General features: G+C 40.4%; 1 protein-coding gene across 2 annotated transcripts; it reads left to right on the top strand.

Annotated features, from left to right (window-relative positions):
- The first annotated feature begins 6,306 nt into the window (after window positions 1-6,306).
- Window positions 6,307-10,051, top strand: LOC113029706 (gastrula zinc finger protein XlCGF7.1-like). 2 transcript variants are annotated; one of them, XM_026180703.1, is made up of 5 exons: window positions 6,321-6,702; window positions 6,928-7,112; window positions 8,592-8,651; window positions 8,725-9,030; window positions 9,115-10,050. In XM_026180703.1, the coding sequence occupies exons 4-5, from the start codon at window positions 8,760-8,762 to the stop codon at window positions 9,792-9,794; spliced, it is 951 nt and encodes a 316-aa protein (XP_026036488.1). In that variant the 5' UTR covers window positions 6,321-6,702; window positions 6,928-7,112; window positions 8,592-8,651; window positions 8,725-8,759; the 3' UTR covers window positions 9,795-10,050. The 2 variants fall into 2 exon arrangements, with proteins under 2 accessions (XP_026036487.1, XP_026036488.1); XM_026180702.1 differs by having other exon boundaries at window positions 6,307-6,702; window positions 8,725-10,051.
- The last annotated feature ends 8,316 nt before the right edge of the window (window positions 10,052-18,367 follow it).

Raw genomic sequence — 18,367 nt, 5'->3', positions numbered from 1 at the left:
ATCTGTATGCATGCGAGAATGTGTGTGTGACCTCCTGCTGACCAAAAGGGTTATAAAAGCAGGAAGCAACATCACAAGAAACAGATCTTCACAAGGATGTGCTTGTGATACCCCCCCCCCGAACCTCGAGAAGCTGGGGAGGGGGACTAATGAATTCCTTTCATCACAGAGTTAAAACAATGTAAAGATGGTAAGCATAAAAATTACAACATTTAACAATTCACTTCAACAGTGGCATACTTGGAAAACTACACCAGATGGCAGAATATACGCATTGTGAGGATACCAGAGAATGCGGAGGGCCCACGACCAACGGAATTCATCACCAAACTACTCTTTGATGTGCTTGATGAGAACAACTTTGAGAGACCGCCATCGGTGGATAGAGCCCACAGGAGTTTGGCTTCTAAACCAGTAGATGGCGACAACAGATCACGTCCGTTCATTGTCAGACTCCACCACTTCCAAACCAGAGAGCTTATCCTACGCCTTGTCAGACAGAAGGGCCCACTCCTATTCAACGGATCGAGATTCCACATATTTCCTGACTACAGCCCAGAAGTCAACAAACGACGCGCGGCCTTCTCCGAGTCCAAAAGGAAGCTCCACGCTGCGAAGGTCAGGTTCGGTCTCTTCTACCCAGCCACTCTGCAGTTCACACACAACGGGAAACTGCTTTTTGTTTGTTTGTTTTTTTTGTTTGTTTGTTTAGTGTTTTTGTTCCCTTTTCCTGTCTTGGTATTATCTGTCTTTATGATCTGTGCACTGTAAAAACTGTGATTGGGGTTAATTAGAATCTAATAGGAGATTAATGGTAATTATTACTCAGTAAAAACGTGTATGAGTAGTTTTAATCAAATCTAAGCAAAATTCAACAATTTTGAGATGTTCAGTTATTTAAATTTACACAGTTTTGTTTGGGGTAAATTCAGCAATGGTTTGTTGAGTAGATTTAAAAAAAATGTTTGAGTACTAAAAAAATTTAAGAAATCTAATAGATTTAACTGATGAAAGCATTTTCATTTTAATCATTGTACACTTCCGCCCATAATCCTTTGTGCCACGTGCAGGACACACGCGCTTCATGAGTGGACGTCTCCATTTTGTCAGAGGTAAGACTTCTTAATTTGTTCAAATATAAGACACGGTTTAAACAATAACGTATATTGGTTTTGAGTAAAGGTTTTAAAGAGTATGATACGTCGAAATTTTATTAATAATCATCACTGTAATGATAGTATCGTATTTTTACACAAATGGCAGTTAGTGGACTGCTAGCACAACGTCACTTTCCAAGCCTTCACGACTGTGTTACTGAACAGCTTTAACTAACCACATGTTTTACCGTATTAAAAAATATCAACGGTATATTCCGATGAGTTTTAACGTCTTTCATCCACGTTTAAAAGTTCATGAAAAGGTTTTGCGGTCAGTTGTGAGTGATTTTGTCAGCCACGGTCAGTTTTTCGAACTCCAGTTTCCAATAATGTCGGCCGCTACTAAGTTTTAAAATTACTCTTAGTAATCTTTCTGGGTCACAAAATAAACTTTTAACATATTTTCAGGCGCGAAAGTAGCTGTGTAAACATCAAATATCTGCTCTGTTTATCAAGATATCGCATGTTTGCAAAAGTGCTTCGACGTTTTCGGAGCATCTGCTACCCACCAGCTTGATAGCAAGCCGGGAGCTCGAGGGTCACTGAAGCCGCTGAGAACAGCACAACTCCCGGCACATCATTTTCAGATCACCGCGGGGTTTCGCTACTCAGTTTAAACGTAATGTATAAGTCACTTAGACAACCTAAAAATGTTATTGTTTGGTTTTTTTCAGTGTTTTATTTGTTTGTGAGTAAATCGGTTTGGCTGAGATTAATGATAATGTTGCTTTCCTTTCAGGTAATGGAAGATCCCTCAACTTAAATTCACCTGATCAGCATGTAGACTGTGCATTATAAAGTAAGTTGTGATAACATGTTATATTAAATTAAACTAATGGTTTTGAAATTGAAGCGGCATGAAATTACCAAGTTGACCCCACTTAATCTAACTTATTTGTTTTTGTAAAAACAATAAGTAGAAAATAATTGCTTATTATTTGTAGGATTTTTTTTCTTCTTCTCTATAATCTCAACATCAAATGTGTATAGATACCCATGCTCTTACATTTGTCATGAAAAACTATTTAGATTCTTAGATATATATTTTTCCATCACTTTAGGACCTGGCAAATGGGATGGCAGTGTAAGATATGCAAATCTTTTTCTACTACAAAGGGGAATCTTCTACGTCATTACAGATTACAACACGCAACATTTGGTCGTGGACAGCACCAGCCATGTCTGTATGGCAGTTGTCCTTGCACATTTAAAACACAAGGAGCCCTTCGCACACATTTGTCCAGATACCATACCGCTGAAGAGAGTCCAAGGCCTGGAGTGATCACTGCATTTAAGTGTTTGGCTTGCACTGCTTTTTGCTCTACTCAGAAGGACTATTTTCAGCATATAGGAAATCACTTGAAGAGACACGAAACTGTATTTTGCGTTTTTAATGGATGTGACTTTCGCACAAATATATACAATACATTTCTAAAGCACAAAGGCAGGAGACATACATGTTGTTCCTTAACTGATTTTAAGAAAGAAGTCTTGGAAAGTCATCCTAGTCAGAACACTGACCATTCTGATGTCCCTGAACTCAACAGTGATGAATGCTCTAGTGATGTTGATCCAGAAAGTGCATCTCGTACTGTTCTTCAAGGACTTGGCTTACTTCTACTCAAGTTAGAAAGCACTTACAATGTTTCAGTGAGGTGCATTAATGCTTTGGTTGAAGATCTCTTCTATATTTCTTCTTCAGCATCTGTGGAGGCGGTTAAAAATATAATTGATTCAGCACTGAAATCTAACAAATGCACAGTTGACCACACTATCATAAAGGACTTGGCTGAACAGTTGTGCAGCTCTCATCCCATTAGCAGAGCTCTTGGAGCAGGCGGGCCACTTGGTTCAGCTTTCAAGAGAAATAAGTATTTTAAGGAGCATTTCCAGTTTGTGGATCCTATTGAATATATTCTTGATGCTGAACAAAAAAAGAGATTTCAATATGTACCAGTTCTAAAGACTTTGCAAGAAGTACTGAAGAACAAAGATATTGCAGTGGAAGCCTTTTCGAGGTGCTCAAGTAGCACTGGGCATTTTGAGTCCATTTTTGATGGTACGTGTTTTAAGGACAATGACTTTTATGCTGTAGAAGAAACAAGACTCTCTATAATAATTTATGTTGATGAATTTGAGGTGTGTAACCCATTAGGAACCGCTCGAAAAAAACATAAAATAACTGCAGTTTATTGGGTTTTGGCCAATTTGCCATTGAGATTACAGTCTGCCTTAACATCAATACAACTAGCTTTACTTTGCAAATCTGTTGATGTGAAACAGTTTGAATACAAAGTAGTATTGGATCCACTTTTGAAAGATCTTGTCACTTTTGAACAGGAGGGGTTTTTTATTTCATGTTTAGGGAGAAATATTAAAGGCGCCCTACACTGTGTTGTAGCTGATAACCTTGGTGCTCATGCAATTAGTGGACTTGTTGAAAGTTTTAACGGGCCATATGTTTGTAGATTTTGCCTTGGACATTCTTCAGAGTACCAGACATATGAAGTACGGTCTGGGGTCTTCCCACTTCGAAAAAACGATGACTATGATTTACACGTACAAGCTGTCAAAGAAAATCCGAATTTAGTGCCTCATTTTGGCTTAAAGCGGTCATGTCCATTAACTGATCAACTTAATAATTTTCACTTTGTGTCTGGATACCCACCAGATGTCCTTCATGACCTTTTTGAGGGAATAGTGCCAAGAGAGTTAGCATTGTGTTTTCAAGTTTTTTTGAAGAAGCACTACTTCAGTTTGACTGAACTGAATAATATAATCACATGTTTTCCATATAAGGGCTCAGACAAATTGAACAGTCCACAAGCAATCCCTTCAAATTTTGCTGGTCGCAAAACTGTAGGAGGAAATGCTCATGAAAACTGGGCCCTAATACGTTTGTTGCCTCTCCTTGTTGGTTTACGTGTACCTGAAGATGATCCTGTTTGGCAACTTCTTCTGACTTTGAAGGACATTGTTGAGTTAGTGGTTGCCCCTGTTCACACAACACAAAGTATTGCCTACCTTGAATTTAAAATATCTGAACATCGTGTCAGATATTTGGAAGTTTTTCCTGATCAAAGGCTCACACCAAAACACCATTTTTTGGAGCACTACCCTGCTGTAATAGAAAAATATGGGCCATTGGTTGGAGTATGGACAATGCGCTTTGAGGCGAAACACAGATTTTTCAAGCAAGTTGTGAGACACACTAACAATTTCAAAAATGTGTTGCTGACCCTTTCTACAAGGCATCAAATGATGATGGCATACCACATGCAATCAAAAGAGGTGAAACCTGCCCTGCTTGTCACAAAAATATCCAGAATGCCTGTAGATGTGCTGCATCCAGACATACAGGCAGATTTAAGAGCAAGATCACCATCTCTGACTTGTGTGCAGCTTGCCACCACTGTCACCTACAGTGGAACAAGATACACTGCTGGGATGATCCTGTCTAATGGTTCAACATGTGGACTACCAGACTTTGCTGAGATAATACAGATAGTCGTTTTGGACAATTGTGTATATTTCATTGTGAAGTTACTTGCTGCATGGTATGTAGAGCATCTGAGATCTTTTCAACTGGAGGACACTGGCAAGATCAGTCTTTTGGAGCAGCAGAAACTTGGTGACATGTGGCCCTTGGCTTCTTACAATGTGGGAAGAAAACGCTTGGTAACCCTGAAACGTTACATCTGCTGTGAATAATAGGTAAAAAAAACAAAACGACAACAACAAAAACTTGATAACATGTACATCTCCCAAGTATTTGTTATTTGCAACATTTGGTGTGTTGAAGTGTGCTTTTTGTTTTATAGTTTTATATCTCAACTATTGTATAAATGAAAAGTAATAACTAATTTTATTTAATTGAAGGGAAATTTAACTCTGCCCATTTACATTTTATTCTAGGTTGAACAAGATGGAGGCAAAGCTTCGTGTAATTATTGATGACCAAATCGAGAAGTTGGTTCTTCCATCAGGGATCCCACCAACATTGGAGGAGCTGCAGAGTGTTGTGAAGGATACTTTTGGGATTTCAAATGACTTCAGTCTTCAGTATTTTGACCCAGAATTCCAGGACTACTTCACTCTTCACAGAGCTGACCAGATAAAAGACAAAGACACTGTGAAGGTTGTTGGCATCACCCCGGTCATGATAAACTTGACTCCGGTTGATGACAGTTTTGGCAGCCCCTCTGGCCAACTGTCTGACTATGACTCCTCATATGCTGAGTCAGTTGTATCCAATGCAGACTCTGCTGCAACTACTTCTTCTCAGGACACCATTATTCTCAAAAGGCAGAAGACCACAGAACGTTGTGAGCCCTGGCCGAAACAGTTTCCCATTCCACAGTTTGCATATGAAACTGAGATGTACCTGGAAAGAGCCACTGAGGAGTATAAAAAGAATGGAAGAATTACTTTTCAACTTTATTTGAAAAAATAGGACACACTACTTTTTTTTTCTTTTTTTTAAAACAGTTCTTATGAACTCCTGTGTCAATGGAGGACTTAATGTGTTCGATTTTAACACTCTAAATAACACATTCAAAATAAATTGGTTAAAAATATAATTACAAATCCTACATCCATTTGGATACTATACCTATGTACATGTTTTCTAAGGAAGGTGTCCTTACTTATAATTTTAATATTGATAAAATCCCTATATAAATCTCTGCATTTCATCGCCAAGCTTTTTTAGCATGGACTCTTATTTACAAACATGGTCTACACAAACACCAAAACCACAACAGATGTGTGATTAACTTGTTAATCTTAATGGTTAAATTTCATATTCACAAATCCAAATGTTTAGGAAGACATCCCTCTTTTTATGTTTTTTTTCCCACGAGCTTGTGCAATACCTTTAATATAGTGCTGTTTAATTCTACTTTGTATAATGATGTTTAAATAAAGGTTTGTAAAAAAAAAAAAAAAAGAAGACGAAGAAGGAGGAGTGTGCGTACTGTGCTCTTTGCTGTGTCTTGCCGCCGTTTTAAAAATGGGCACTTTTTGAAGAACCCGCATCAAAGTATTGTGGAGAAGCGTCGTGTTAAATCTAATTGATGAACGGCTTGTTGTGAAGTATTGTAACAGCCACTATGGTGTGGTGTCCCTTTAAGACGCCCAAGTCGAGGGTTGATGGTGTCATCAGTTTGTGCCACTGCTCTCTCGCTCCGGGATTATGAGGACACGTGCCTTCACGCTTGTGCTTAACGAAGGACGGATTTATGTTTTCTTCTCCAGACATTTTTTTTGTTGTTGTTTTATTTGCAACGCTTGGGTTGTATGAACGCTGGGCGTTATGTTGTTGAGCCGCAGCCGTTCAACCGGGCTTTTATGTGGTTGTTGAAGAAGGCGTATTAAAGAACCACCGTGGATTACCGATACCAGCGTGGGTGTGTGTTCTTCCGACTAGCCTGCTAGGTGTTTTGCCGCCTCCTCTCAACCACGCAACACAACCCGACGTTACAGTATGTATTGCAGCTGCGAAGACGAACGTACGTTCTCCTGTTAGGTTACAGCTGGTAGGAAGGTGCGTTCAGTGTCTCTTTGTAATTTTAAGTTTCCATGTCAAACGAGATAAAACAGTTATTTCTGGATGCGCACTTATTTGCTGAGATTAACAATGTGTTTTTGTAAACCACGTGATGATTTAAGTCATTTAATCTTTACAGAACATGTGAGCGAGGCTAAAAGAGCAATATTTTTATGTTTAGTAAACTGACGTTTCTAAATGTAACTGCTTTTATTTTATCAGTTCTGACGAGGACAGCTGAGTGATGTTGTTGGTGAGCTTGGATTAAATCCTCTCTAAACAAAGAGCTTGTCCTCGTGGTGACTGACTTGGGGAGTGGAGGTCAGTGAGCTCATTGTCTCTGCTGGTCCGACTCCAACTACAAAGCCGGCCGCTCGCCCCCTCCTGAGTCTGAGAGGAGATCCAGAGTAAGTCAGTTATAACTACACTGGTTGCTTAACTTTATCATTTTCTACAGGGTCTCTCTCTCTTAGCCAGTGTTGGGGAGTAACGGAACACATGTACCGCCGTTACGTATTTAAAATACAAAATATGAGTAACTGTATTCCGTTACAGTTACCGTTTTAAAAGGTGGTATTCAGAATACAGTTACTTTGTTGAAATAAATGGATTACACTGCGGTACTTTCCTGTTTCATATTGTCGCGGGTCAGGACTGTTTGGGTTTTGTTTGACAGCTACGTTCTGTTGTTCCAGGAGGCAGCGTTACGGTTGCCATGGTTACAGGGTGACGCTCTCTCTCTGCGACTGTGTGTTTCCTGGGTGAGAGAGCGCCTTTTCGTTGTTGTTGTGCTAAGCTAACAGGCAGAATGCTACAAGCATAGCTCTAAAGAATGTAGCATCATGGGCAGTGTAGTCCGTGCTGCAGGGAGAATGGACTGCCATACACGTTATGGGTCTGTGAGCGCGAGGAGGGAGAAAAAGGGGAGTGGAAAGGTACGAGCTGTCATCGAGGAAAAACGGGAGCTGGAAGCATGTAAATATAATAATAACCACTTCAGCCAAGAAGAGTGCCTGACGAGCCCAGTTGTAAGTACGCTATTAAGACTCGACTGTACGCTGTGTTCGTGTTTTCCTCCGAAAACAATAAGTTCCGTTGGAGCAGTCTTTCAACGCCTCTCTCTGTCTCTCGCAAGCAAAGTTGACCCACACAACAAAGTAAAGCTATTTTTCGGCTATGAGCCGACAGGGACCCCGCCGTTTTAGTCAGAGGTCCCTTTACTACGGTTCGGCGTCGCGGACCTTCAGTAACAGTAATAAATCACACAGCAATAGTACATTAACGTTGTTGTAAAAAGCATGATAATATATTAAGTAATCCAAAGTATTCAGAATACGTTACTGTCATTGAGTAACGTAACGGAACACGTTACAGAATACATTTTGGGGCATGTATTCTGTATTCTGTAATGGAATACATTTTAAAAGTAACCTTCCCAACACTGAGTGTAGTATTAAGTGGACATGGCCATGAAAAATAAAGGCATTAGACTACGTGTCCTTGGGGGGTAGAAAGCTGTAGACTCTCGCCCACGCTTGCCTGTGAAAAACTAGATAACAGGGGACCATCTTCTAGTGGAGATGCATTATAACTCACCTGTGCATTATAATAAAAGGTGTTGATTGCAGCTGACAGTGTCTGCAGACTTTGATAACTGTGTGTCACCCTCGTGGTTAATCAGAGGGAAATCTGAGTCAGTGTGGATTTGGTTGTACAGCTCTCACACATACAACCTGAACTGCACATTGTAAGTGTGATGTTCTTCAAATTTGAACAAAGTAAAAACTAAAAAACTTTGAAGTCATACGAGCCAATATTTTATTCACAATGTTGAACTTTTACTACTTTTATCCCCAAAATGAACTCACTTCAAATATTTACCACAGCATAGCGTCCCCAGGCACCTGAGACGTTTGGCAGATGGTGAAACTGTTTATCTTTGTGAGGTAAGAGGGGGCACTTGTGGATGAGCTGAAGATATAGACCTGATGTCACTGTTTGGGTTCTTTGTCATTACAGGAGAAAGAAGTGAAAGCAGGCGCAAACCTCAGCACATGGATGACATCAACCAAAAACATCCAGCACCAGCAAGTAAAGATGAGCCAGCGGCGATCCCTGTGGAAAAGACTTTTCCTGCTATGAAGCAGCCCAGAAGACGCAAGCGCGCCAACAGGGAGGAGAGAAGCTTGAGCTGTGACCAGTGTGGAAAGACCTTTACTCTGATTGGTAGCTTAAAATCACATCAGCTGATCCACACCAGTGTGAAACCATTCAGCTGTGATCAGTGTGGAAAGACCTTTACTCTAAGATGCAACTTAAAATCACATCAGCTCGTCCACACGAAATTTAAAGCTTTCAACTGTGATCTGTGTGGGATGTCTTTTACTCACAGTAGCAACTTAAAAAGACATCAGCTGATCCACACCGGTGTGAAACCATTCAGCTGTGATCAGTGTGGAAAGACCTTTACTCAGATTTTTCACTTCAAATCACATCAGCTGATCCACACCGGTGTGAAACCATTCAGCTGTGATCAGTGTGGGAAGTCTTTTACTCAGAAAGCTCACTTAAAAACACATCAGCTGATCCACACCGGTGTGAAACCATTCAGCTGTGATCAGTGTGAAAAGCGCTATACTCTGAAAGGTGACTTAAAGAAACATTATATGATCCATGTTGGAGTTAAATCATTTGTCTGTGATCAGTGTGGAAAGTCTTTTACTCAGAAGAGCAACTTAAACTCACATCAGCGCACCCACTCTGGAGTTAAATCATTTGTATGTGGTCCCTGTGGAAAGGCTTTTACTCGTATGACTGGCTTAAAATTACATCAGCGCACCCACTCTCGAGTTAAATCATTTGTATGTGGTGACTGTGGAAAGTCTTTCATCCATTACAAAAGTCTATTGAGGCATCAAAAGACCCACAAAGTGTCCTCCTGTGAGAAAAGTGGCAGACCAATGGGACATTACCCTGACAGGGTTCATTTGAACACAGTGGGAGAAACGGGGGATCTGAACAAAAGTTCTTCTGGATGCTGCGTCAAACTTAAAAAGCTTGAGATCAGGCTTCACAGAATTCAGCTTTAATTTCCTGAGAAAGTCAGAGCTTCACTGTCTTTGTAGATCTAGTGAAAACATGAAAGGGTGCAAAAAGAGGCACTGTGGTACTGCATGATGAAGTCAGAAGTGACAGAGAAGTATGTGAGCGTGGTTCAGGACATGTTTGTGTGGTAGCAGTGACTACCACACATACTTGGGTTGAAGGTGGGGGGAGGATTACATCAATTCTGAGCCCCAGATGGAAATTAGCCCTTGGCTATAATCTGGTATGTTTACATTCATGTAATTTTTTTTTTTACATTTGTATTCATTAACATGCACTGTCCTAAATAAATAAATTCAAATTCAAATTCAAACCACTGTAGTTATGGCTAGACAGGTTACCCTGAATCTTCCCTTAGGTATGCTGCAATAGGTGGAGGCTGCTGGGAATTTCCCATGATGCATTGAGTATTTCTTCCTCAGTCACCTTTCTCTCTCACTACTTGTTAATAGCAGAGATGGATAGTAATGCATGCGTTACTGTAATCCGATTACTTTTTTCAAGTAACCAGTAAAGTAAGGGATTACTATTGCAAAAAAGGTAATTAGATTACTGTTACTTTCCCGTAGGAACGCTGCGTTACTGCGTTACTAAAACCGTCTTATTTTTTTTTTCAAGAATGTCTCATGACAGTGATGTAAGCGAGTGCGACGTTCGTGGCAACAGCTGTGTAACTCCCAAAATGACAACACAGGCACAGCTTCTTCAAGACGGGCGCTTCGCTGCATTTATTGAACACCGTGAAAACTATAAACATAAAACTCAAAGGCTTTAAGTGCTTCAATCTATCAGAAATAACACTTGTGCTTTAACAACAAAAACTTACCTCGTGGCCGCCTGCCACTTCGGAGGTCCTAGAAGAATACCTTTACAGTCTTGCGGATTCTAAATTAAAACATAAAATAATTAGAACACCGTACATTACAAATTTTCACAATATTACAATACAGTTATAGCAAATGACAAATACCTTGTACAGCTGGTAGACTAAACAGGGCTTTGCCAATAGCTCGCTGAACTCCTTAGTGTGATTATTAAACGTGGGCTCACAGCCTATATTATCACGCCCAAACCTCGCAATAATAGCGGTGTAACAAAACTTGTTCTTTGTGACAAGATAAACACACCTTTACAATATTGACCACAGAAATGTACAAGCAAGAACATTTTAACTGCTGGAACAATCTATTAAACTTCTGTATACATAAGCCATTTCTGTGACACTTACAAGCTGTGTGCAGATCAACAATGGATAATATATCGAGTGCAAGAGAGAGTATGAGCATCCAGCGTTTAAAGAGTGGTAGTGCTGACCTTACTTTGAGTTTGATTCCATGAAAAGTGACAAAAACATTAGCGTTCATTGTTCGTGGGAAGAAAACTTATTTTTACAGCGAAAAAAACCCTAAACTTCCAAGCAAGCACCAAGTGCGCTACCATGCAATGGGAAAAATCACAGAGAAATTTGCAGATTATTCCATTGACCGCTGCTTTACAGGTGAAAAGGGAGCAACAGGACCGCTAGTCTTTGATTTAATTTATTTTCTGCTGTGTTTTACTTGCATCTATTTGAAAGACTGGGCGTAAACACAAATTTTTTTTTATTTTATATGCTGGAATGTGCAGAAAATAGGTTTAAATGTTAAACAAATTTCTTCCAGTCAGAGAATGTTGCATATAATTTAATTTTTGTTTGATGCAAAAGTTAAAAGATTAAAACTAATAAAACAAGTTTTAAAAAGAGACTTTTCCATTTGATTACATTTTTGTATGATAGATTATGCAGAAATGGTAGAATTGGGCTGAAAAATCTATCGCTTTATCACCCGTTCAGGTTGTAAATTGTGTTTTTAAAAAGTAACTAAGTAATTAATTACTTTTGAAAATAAGTAATCAGATCCATCATTACAATATTGAGGGCTTTGTATAATAGTCTAACTGCAAAAATAAAGACCAACGGTGAACTTTCAGTTGCTTTTAAGCTTGAAAGGTCCGCAAGACAGGGATGCCCCCTGAGTCCACTCTCATTTGCCATTTCTATAGAGCTGCTGGCTCAAAGGATTAGGCAGAATGATAAAATAAAAGGGATTAATATTGTTGGAAGTGAGCAGAAATTGGCCTTGTTCGCAGATGATGTTTTGGTTCACTTATCAAAACCTACAGAAAGTTCTTAGTAACTTTTGAAAGCCACCCCCCCCCCGCAAAAAAATTGCTCAACAAATACAAACTAGGCTGGGACAAAAAAAAAAAAAAAAGAAATATTTGGGCATTAACTTATCAATGGATATTACCAGTTTGGAAGAAATCAACTACTCCCCATTTAAAAAATATATTATGGTAGATATTAACAGATGGTCATTAACCCCTTATCTAAGCATCTCTTCTAGAGTAGACACCATAAAATTGAGAATGCTTCCAAAGATATTATACTTATTCCAGTCTATTTCTGTTTTTTTTCTTTCTTCCCCCCCCCTTCTCACCGTCTCTTCTCCCCTTTGGTTTTCTTTCTCTCCCTCTCTTTCTTTCATTCTTTCTCCCTGTCCTATCCCCCAGTCATGTCTGTCCCGTTTGTAGCAACTGAAAATAAAATAAATTCATAATTATAATAAAGGTCAATCAAATGGACCTTAAGACAACAATTCTGATGGCTGAAGATCCAAACGGGACGGAAAAAAAAAAAAAAAGGAGTGCAGTGTGGCAGGCAGGAGTAGGACCCAAAATGCAGGCGCTCAGACTCAAGGTGTTAACTCAAAGTCACAGCTTTATTGGCTGGCAGGGGAAAAAAAACATACAAACTAAAACTGGGAAACAACAAACTAAAACTCACAGGGAGCTCCACACAGCAAGAGCGACAACGCGACACTGACTCAGAGAAACACAGGGTTTAAATACACTGGGAAGTAACAAGGGGAATGAGACACAGAAGGAGGGCACAGCTGGGAGAAATCAGGACTGACGAGACAAGAAAAGCAGGACGCATTCACATAAGACACGGACCTTCAAAGTAAAACAGGAAGTATGATATAGAGACACGGTGGAGACAGCAACTAAGAAACACAGAGACAAACCATAAGGTAGAGGACTCTAAGAACCGAAAGACACAGAGGGAAACTCACACATGCAGACACAGACTTACACAGAACAGAGGGTACACAGAGAAACATGAAGGGCAAGGGATCGAAACTAGAAACCATAGAATAACTCACACAAGTACAATAATACAAAAATCACAAAGAACTAAACATGCTGGGTCATGGGACCCAGGACCCTGACAATTTCTATAGAAAACCCTGATAGATACTTTGCAGAATGGGATTGGATCCTCTCTAGATTTATATGGGCGAGTAAAAAGCCAAGAGTTAAGTTTAAAACACTTCAGCTTTCAAAGGATAAAGGAGGACTAGGCCTCCCTTGCCTACATGACTATTATAGGGCAACCCAAATAAGAAATCTGGTGGGCTGGTGTAAACCTGGATACTGTTCAAGATGGAAGGAAGTGGAACTTTCCTTGGGAGGTAACTTCCTTGTTGGGGTACTGATACAAGATCCCTCAGAGTTACGACACCTGGAAGACCCGGGTAACCCTTGGATAGTAAGCTCAATAAAAACATGGAAAAGAGTACTTAAAAAGTATCAATTAATCCAAAGGGCCGGATTCCTTAGGTGGTTTGCATATAGACCAGATTTTTTGCCTAGTAAGACCGACTCGACATTTAAAACATGGGCTAATAAAGGCCTCACCACATACAGTATCTTGTTGAAAGATGGAAAAGTGATGAGTTTCCAGGATCTCAAGAAAAAGTTTGGGTTGCAAAATCAAGATTATTTTTATAGATATTTGCAACTGAGGGACTTCCTGAATAAAAAAACTAAAACATCCCCAGTTATCAACTGGGAATGAAGAAATTATTTATATATTTGAGAATGCATATAGAGATGCACCCTATTGAAAGATTATTTCCAAATGATATTGTTCACTGACCAATCTAAGAGGTCATGATACAAGATATGTTAAAGCAAGATGGGAAACAGAGTAATCTATCCCTAACAGGAGAGGAATGGGATGGGATCTGTAGGCAGCAGTGGTCGGTAACAACCTCCCCCTCGTGGAGGGAATTCAGCTGGAAGAATGTAATTCATCATTTTAATACCCCGGCTCAAAAATCCAATTATTCTCATAAAATAACATGCTGGAGGCAGTGTGGACATGCAGCAGCAAATCATTTCCACATTTTTTGGGAATTTCCTCGTGTGGCTCAATCTTTGAAGGAAATACATAAGGTCCTGGAAACAATCTTTCAAAAGAAAATACAATTTCATTTTGCAGTATTGTACCTAGGTAACTTAGAGAGTCTTAATCTATGCAAACCGGATAAATATTTGTTGAGTGTGCTGTTGGTAGCTGCTAAAAAGGCCATTGGCTTAAAGAGGACACTCCTACTATAAATGAGTGGATTGATGTGATACTATTTTTGTTATGGAAAGAACAATTTTTAGGCTAAAGTGGCAGGCGGACTCATTTGAAGATTAGTGGTTGAAATGGTTGAAATATGTACAAAATGGGAGGCCCGATTCTGTATAATCTCATTGTATTTTCTGTTTTTTGTTTTGTTTTGTCCCCCCCCCCCCCCCCCCCCCACTGTGTTTATTTGATGTTGTATTGTAGAAAACAAATAAAACAATTTGAAGAAAAGAAAAGAAGTAATCAGTAACGTAACGTGATTGCTTTTTTGGTGAAGTAATCAGTAATTAGTTACTGATTACTTTTTTCATGTACTTTGACCAACACTGGTTTATAGACCTCTCTGCATTGAATCATACTTGTTATTAATCTCTGGCTCTCTTCCACAGCATGTCTTTTATCCTGTTTTCTTCTCTGAAGAAGTCACTCGGAACACTGAAAACGCCACGTCCAGATGAACAGAATCAACTTTTCGGGACAACATTTAGGTACAAACAATTCACCACAAAAAGACTAAATATCCAGGAAAATTGACAGGTGCTTTCAACTGTGCAGTAAACATGTTTGACAAACTTAACACAATGTAACTTAAATCATACTGCAAGACAGAGCTGGCTTTCATTTCAGTGGGAGATAGTTTCATGGACATTTGCAGCTAGAAGTTTAAACTTTGGGTGAAATGGGGTCAATGCAACTCTTAAGCATCCATGCAAATGTTCATTAGTCAGCTGTGAGTGATTTTTTTTTCCCATTCATCTTTAAATTGCAGATTTTCACTTCAGGAAGCACACAGCCCCACTCCACTGATGACTTGCTGTTGGCCAACACCCTCAATGACTTTTACAGCTGGTTTGATGAGCCATCAAGCAGCCTTGACATCCCCACCTCCCCACTCCCACCACCACAAAGCCATCACCACCATCAAAGACCTCACCCACAGGAGCTCCCTCCTCACTCCACACCTGAGAGCATTTCACACCACCTTCTCCCACTACAACCCTTCATATTCATGAAGCAGATGTGAGGAAGCAGTTTAAGAGCCTGAATGCTCAGAAAGCTCCTGGCCCAGACGGTGTGTCTCCTGCCTCACTGTGCAAATGAGCTGGCCCCAGTGTTTTCTGGCATTTTCAATTCCTCCTGCCTGCTACAAGTCCTCCACCTTAGTCATCCACCAAATGTCCTCTGCTCTTGTCCCCGTACACCAGGGTGGGCAACTCCAGGCCTCGAGGGCAGATGTCCTGCAGGTTTTACATATAACCCTGGGTCAACACACCTGAATCAAAGAATTAGTTTATTACCAGGCCTCTGGAGAACTACAAAAAATGTTGAGGAGGTCATTTAGCCATTTGAATCAGCTGTGTTGGATCAAGGACACATCTAAAATCTTCAGGACACTGGCCCTCGAGGCCTGGAGTTGTCCACCCCTGCTGTACACCAACTGCTGCACCTCCAACCACCAGTCGGTCAAGCTAATTAACTTTGAAGATGACACCACCATTATCGACTCATCTCGGACAGGGATGAGTCTGCCTACAGGATGGAGATTGAACGTCTGGTGTCCTGGTGCAGCTGCAACAACCTGGTGCTGAACAACCAGAAGACAGTGGAGATTATTGTGGACTTAAGGAAGCACACAGCCCCACTACCCCCATCATCCTGACTGACACCCTCATCGCCACTGTGGACTCATTCCGCTTCCTGACCTCACCCTGGAGTGAGTGGGTGCCCACCATCACCTTAATTATAAAGAAGGCCCAGCAGAGGATGTACTTCCTGAGGCAGCTGAAGAAATTCAACCTGCCAACACGGACGATGATGCAGTTCTACACTGCAATCATCGAGTCCATCCTCACCTCCTCCATCACCGTGTGGTACGCTGGAGTCGCCACCACTTACAAACTTACAAACAGAGACTGCAGTGTGTTGTACGCTCTGCTGAGAAGGTGATTGGCTGCAGACTCCCATCTCTGCACCTCCAGGACACTGGGGCGTGCAGCTCGGATCACAGCTGACCCTTCTCACCCTGGACACAGTCGGTTTGACCTGCTCCCCTCAGGCAGGAGGCTCCGGTCCATTCGGACCAGAACCTGTCGCCATAAGAACAGTTTCTTCCCCTCTGCTGTTGGACTCATGAACAATAAACATAAGACTGTTCCAACCACAAACACATGACCTATACTGTGTTCTCTGCATCTGTCCCATTTTTGCACTTATCATCGCCTGCATTCATGTACATCCCAATCTGCTTCGCACTATTTAAAATGTTTATTTTTATTTATTTATTTTACAGGCTGCATCATGCCTGTTCAAGAGTTGCCCACAGCAGATGGCAGGAATAAAATCTCCAACTACATACTAAATGAAAAATTGTTTGGCTGTTCAGACAAAACCCTCTTGGGGTCCGGGTTTGGACCGAAGTCATGGGATTGGGGATCCTGTTGTAGGGTCTACCTTACCATATAAAGTGATTTGAGGAGACTGTTGTTATGATTAAAGTAAAATCCAATTGAAAAAGAACACACTAACACTTTTATTTGTCACAGATTTAGCAGAGAGGAGTCGATCGCTGTGCACACAGAGCCGAGAAAAAAGACGCTCATGTCTGTTCATTTCTGCTCTGTTTGATGAAAAAAGTGTTACTGAGGAACAACAAGAGGGCTTGCCTCTGAACACTCAGCTTGAGGAGTTTTAAAACAGAGCCAAAGCTTGACAGTCACACATCAACATTCAGAAGATTGTTTCAGAGTCTGGTTTAGTGAAATTTGAGGTTAATGGTGTGCCACAGACTTTGTAATTCCCATGTGTATGACTTATTTAAACATTCTCCAAAATGCAAAACTCTTAAAAACAACTTTTACCTTTTAAGAGTAATTAAATCTGAAAGCTGTTCCATCCTAAAGGATTACAACACTGCGTAGTTTATCATTTTATAAAAGTTTCAGCAGCTTTTTGAATTTGTCACATGTGTGGAAAGTTAAGAGTGAGCCTTTGTATCTTACTGTGAGTGATGCTCGTCAGCACACAAACCCAGAGTTTCTCTACAGGAACACAGACAGAGTTATTCCCTGTACTGTAAGGACACATTCAGCATTGTGCAGTAAACCCAGATCATCCCAGTTAAATGATTACATGGATGTGAGTGTGATCGTCAGAGCAGCACTGATCAGAGTCAGGTTATAATGTCCAAGGTGTACACAAACACTAAGTTTGATATTAAAATGTGTGAAGCGAAAATTCAGCCAAAGCCTTTAACTGGGATGTGAAAAAATATAAAATCACAGTATTTAATATTGAGGTCGTGTCAGCTGTATAATATAATTCTGCATATTTCCTAGTAAGAAGGAAATGTGTTTGTTCTTCACAGGCTGTTAACTGAGCACGAAGTCATTTGGATGAGTTTTTCTTGTATTTGTTCATCTCACATCTCTTATTTTCTTCCATATGAGGCGTTCGTTCAGGAAATGTCTGTGAAGTGCAGCTGCATGTAACATGAGTAATACAGTCACTACAAGTGGATGAAATGCTAATTAAAGAAGGAGTGTAACAGCTGATATTTCTGTGGAGATTATACAAGCACTACATGGCGTAAGTTTTTGGACAGCTGGAAAAATACCCGGAGAACAACCCGGAAATATCGTGATGCATGCTCAATCATCCAGGTAAGTAAAACTCAAAAAGTTGATTCTGTTTACCTGGACGTACCGTTCCATATGAACAGAATCAACTTTTGGAGAACCTGGAAATATGGGAACATGCAAACTGCTCACAGGAAGAGACTGAGGTTGCACAAGCTCCTCCAGTCCTCCTGTCAGGCCTGAGCCACTATGCTGCCTATTTTTCAACACTGCAAACAAACGAGCTGAAAGCTGAACTCTGCAGCTTGTTGTGGTCTCCTGTGGCTTTAGGTGATAACAAGCCTTCCATCTGTTCTCCAGCATTTTCATTTACAGCCATAAAATATTTCCACATGATGCTCCTCTTTCTCTCTGCTTGGGATGTGTCGTTCGTGAACGAAACGGCTCTTAGAGCCGACTCTTTGAAGTGAACGACGCGAGCCGAGTCTTTTCATTGTCCCTGCAGCTGTTTTTCTGCCTG

The sequence above is a fragment of the Astatotilapia calliptera genome, chromosome 9 (assembly GCF_900246225.1).
Source record: "Astatotilapia calliptera chromosome 9, fAstCal1.2, whole genome shotgun sequence".
In the NCBI taxonomy this organism is placed as follows: domain Eukaryota; kingdom Metazoa; phylum Chordata; class Actinopteri; order Cichliformes; family Cichlidae; genus Astatotilapia; species Astatotilapia calliptera.
The sequence above is the reverse complement of the archived record's forward strand: the minus strand, read 5'-3'. Positions and strand labels throughout refer to the sequence as shown.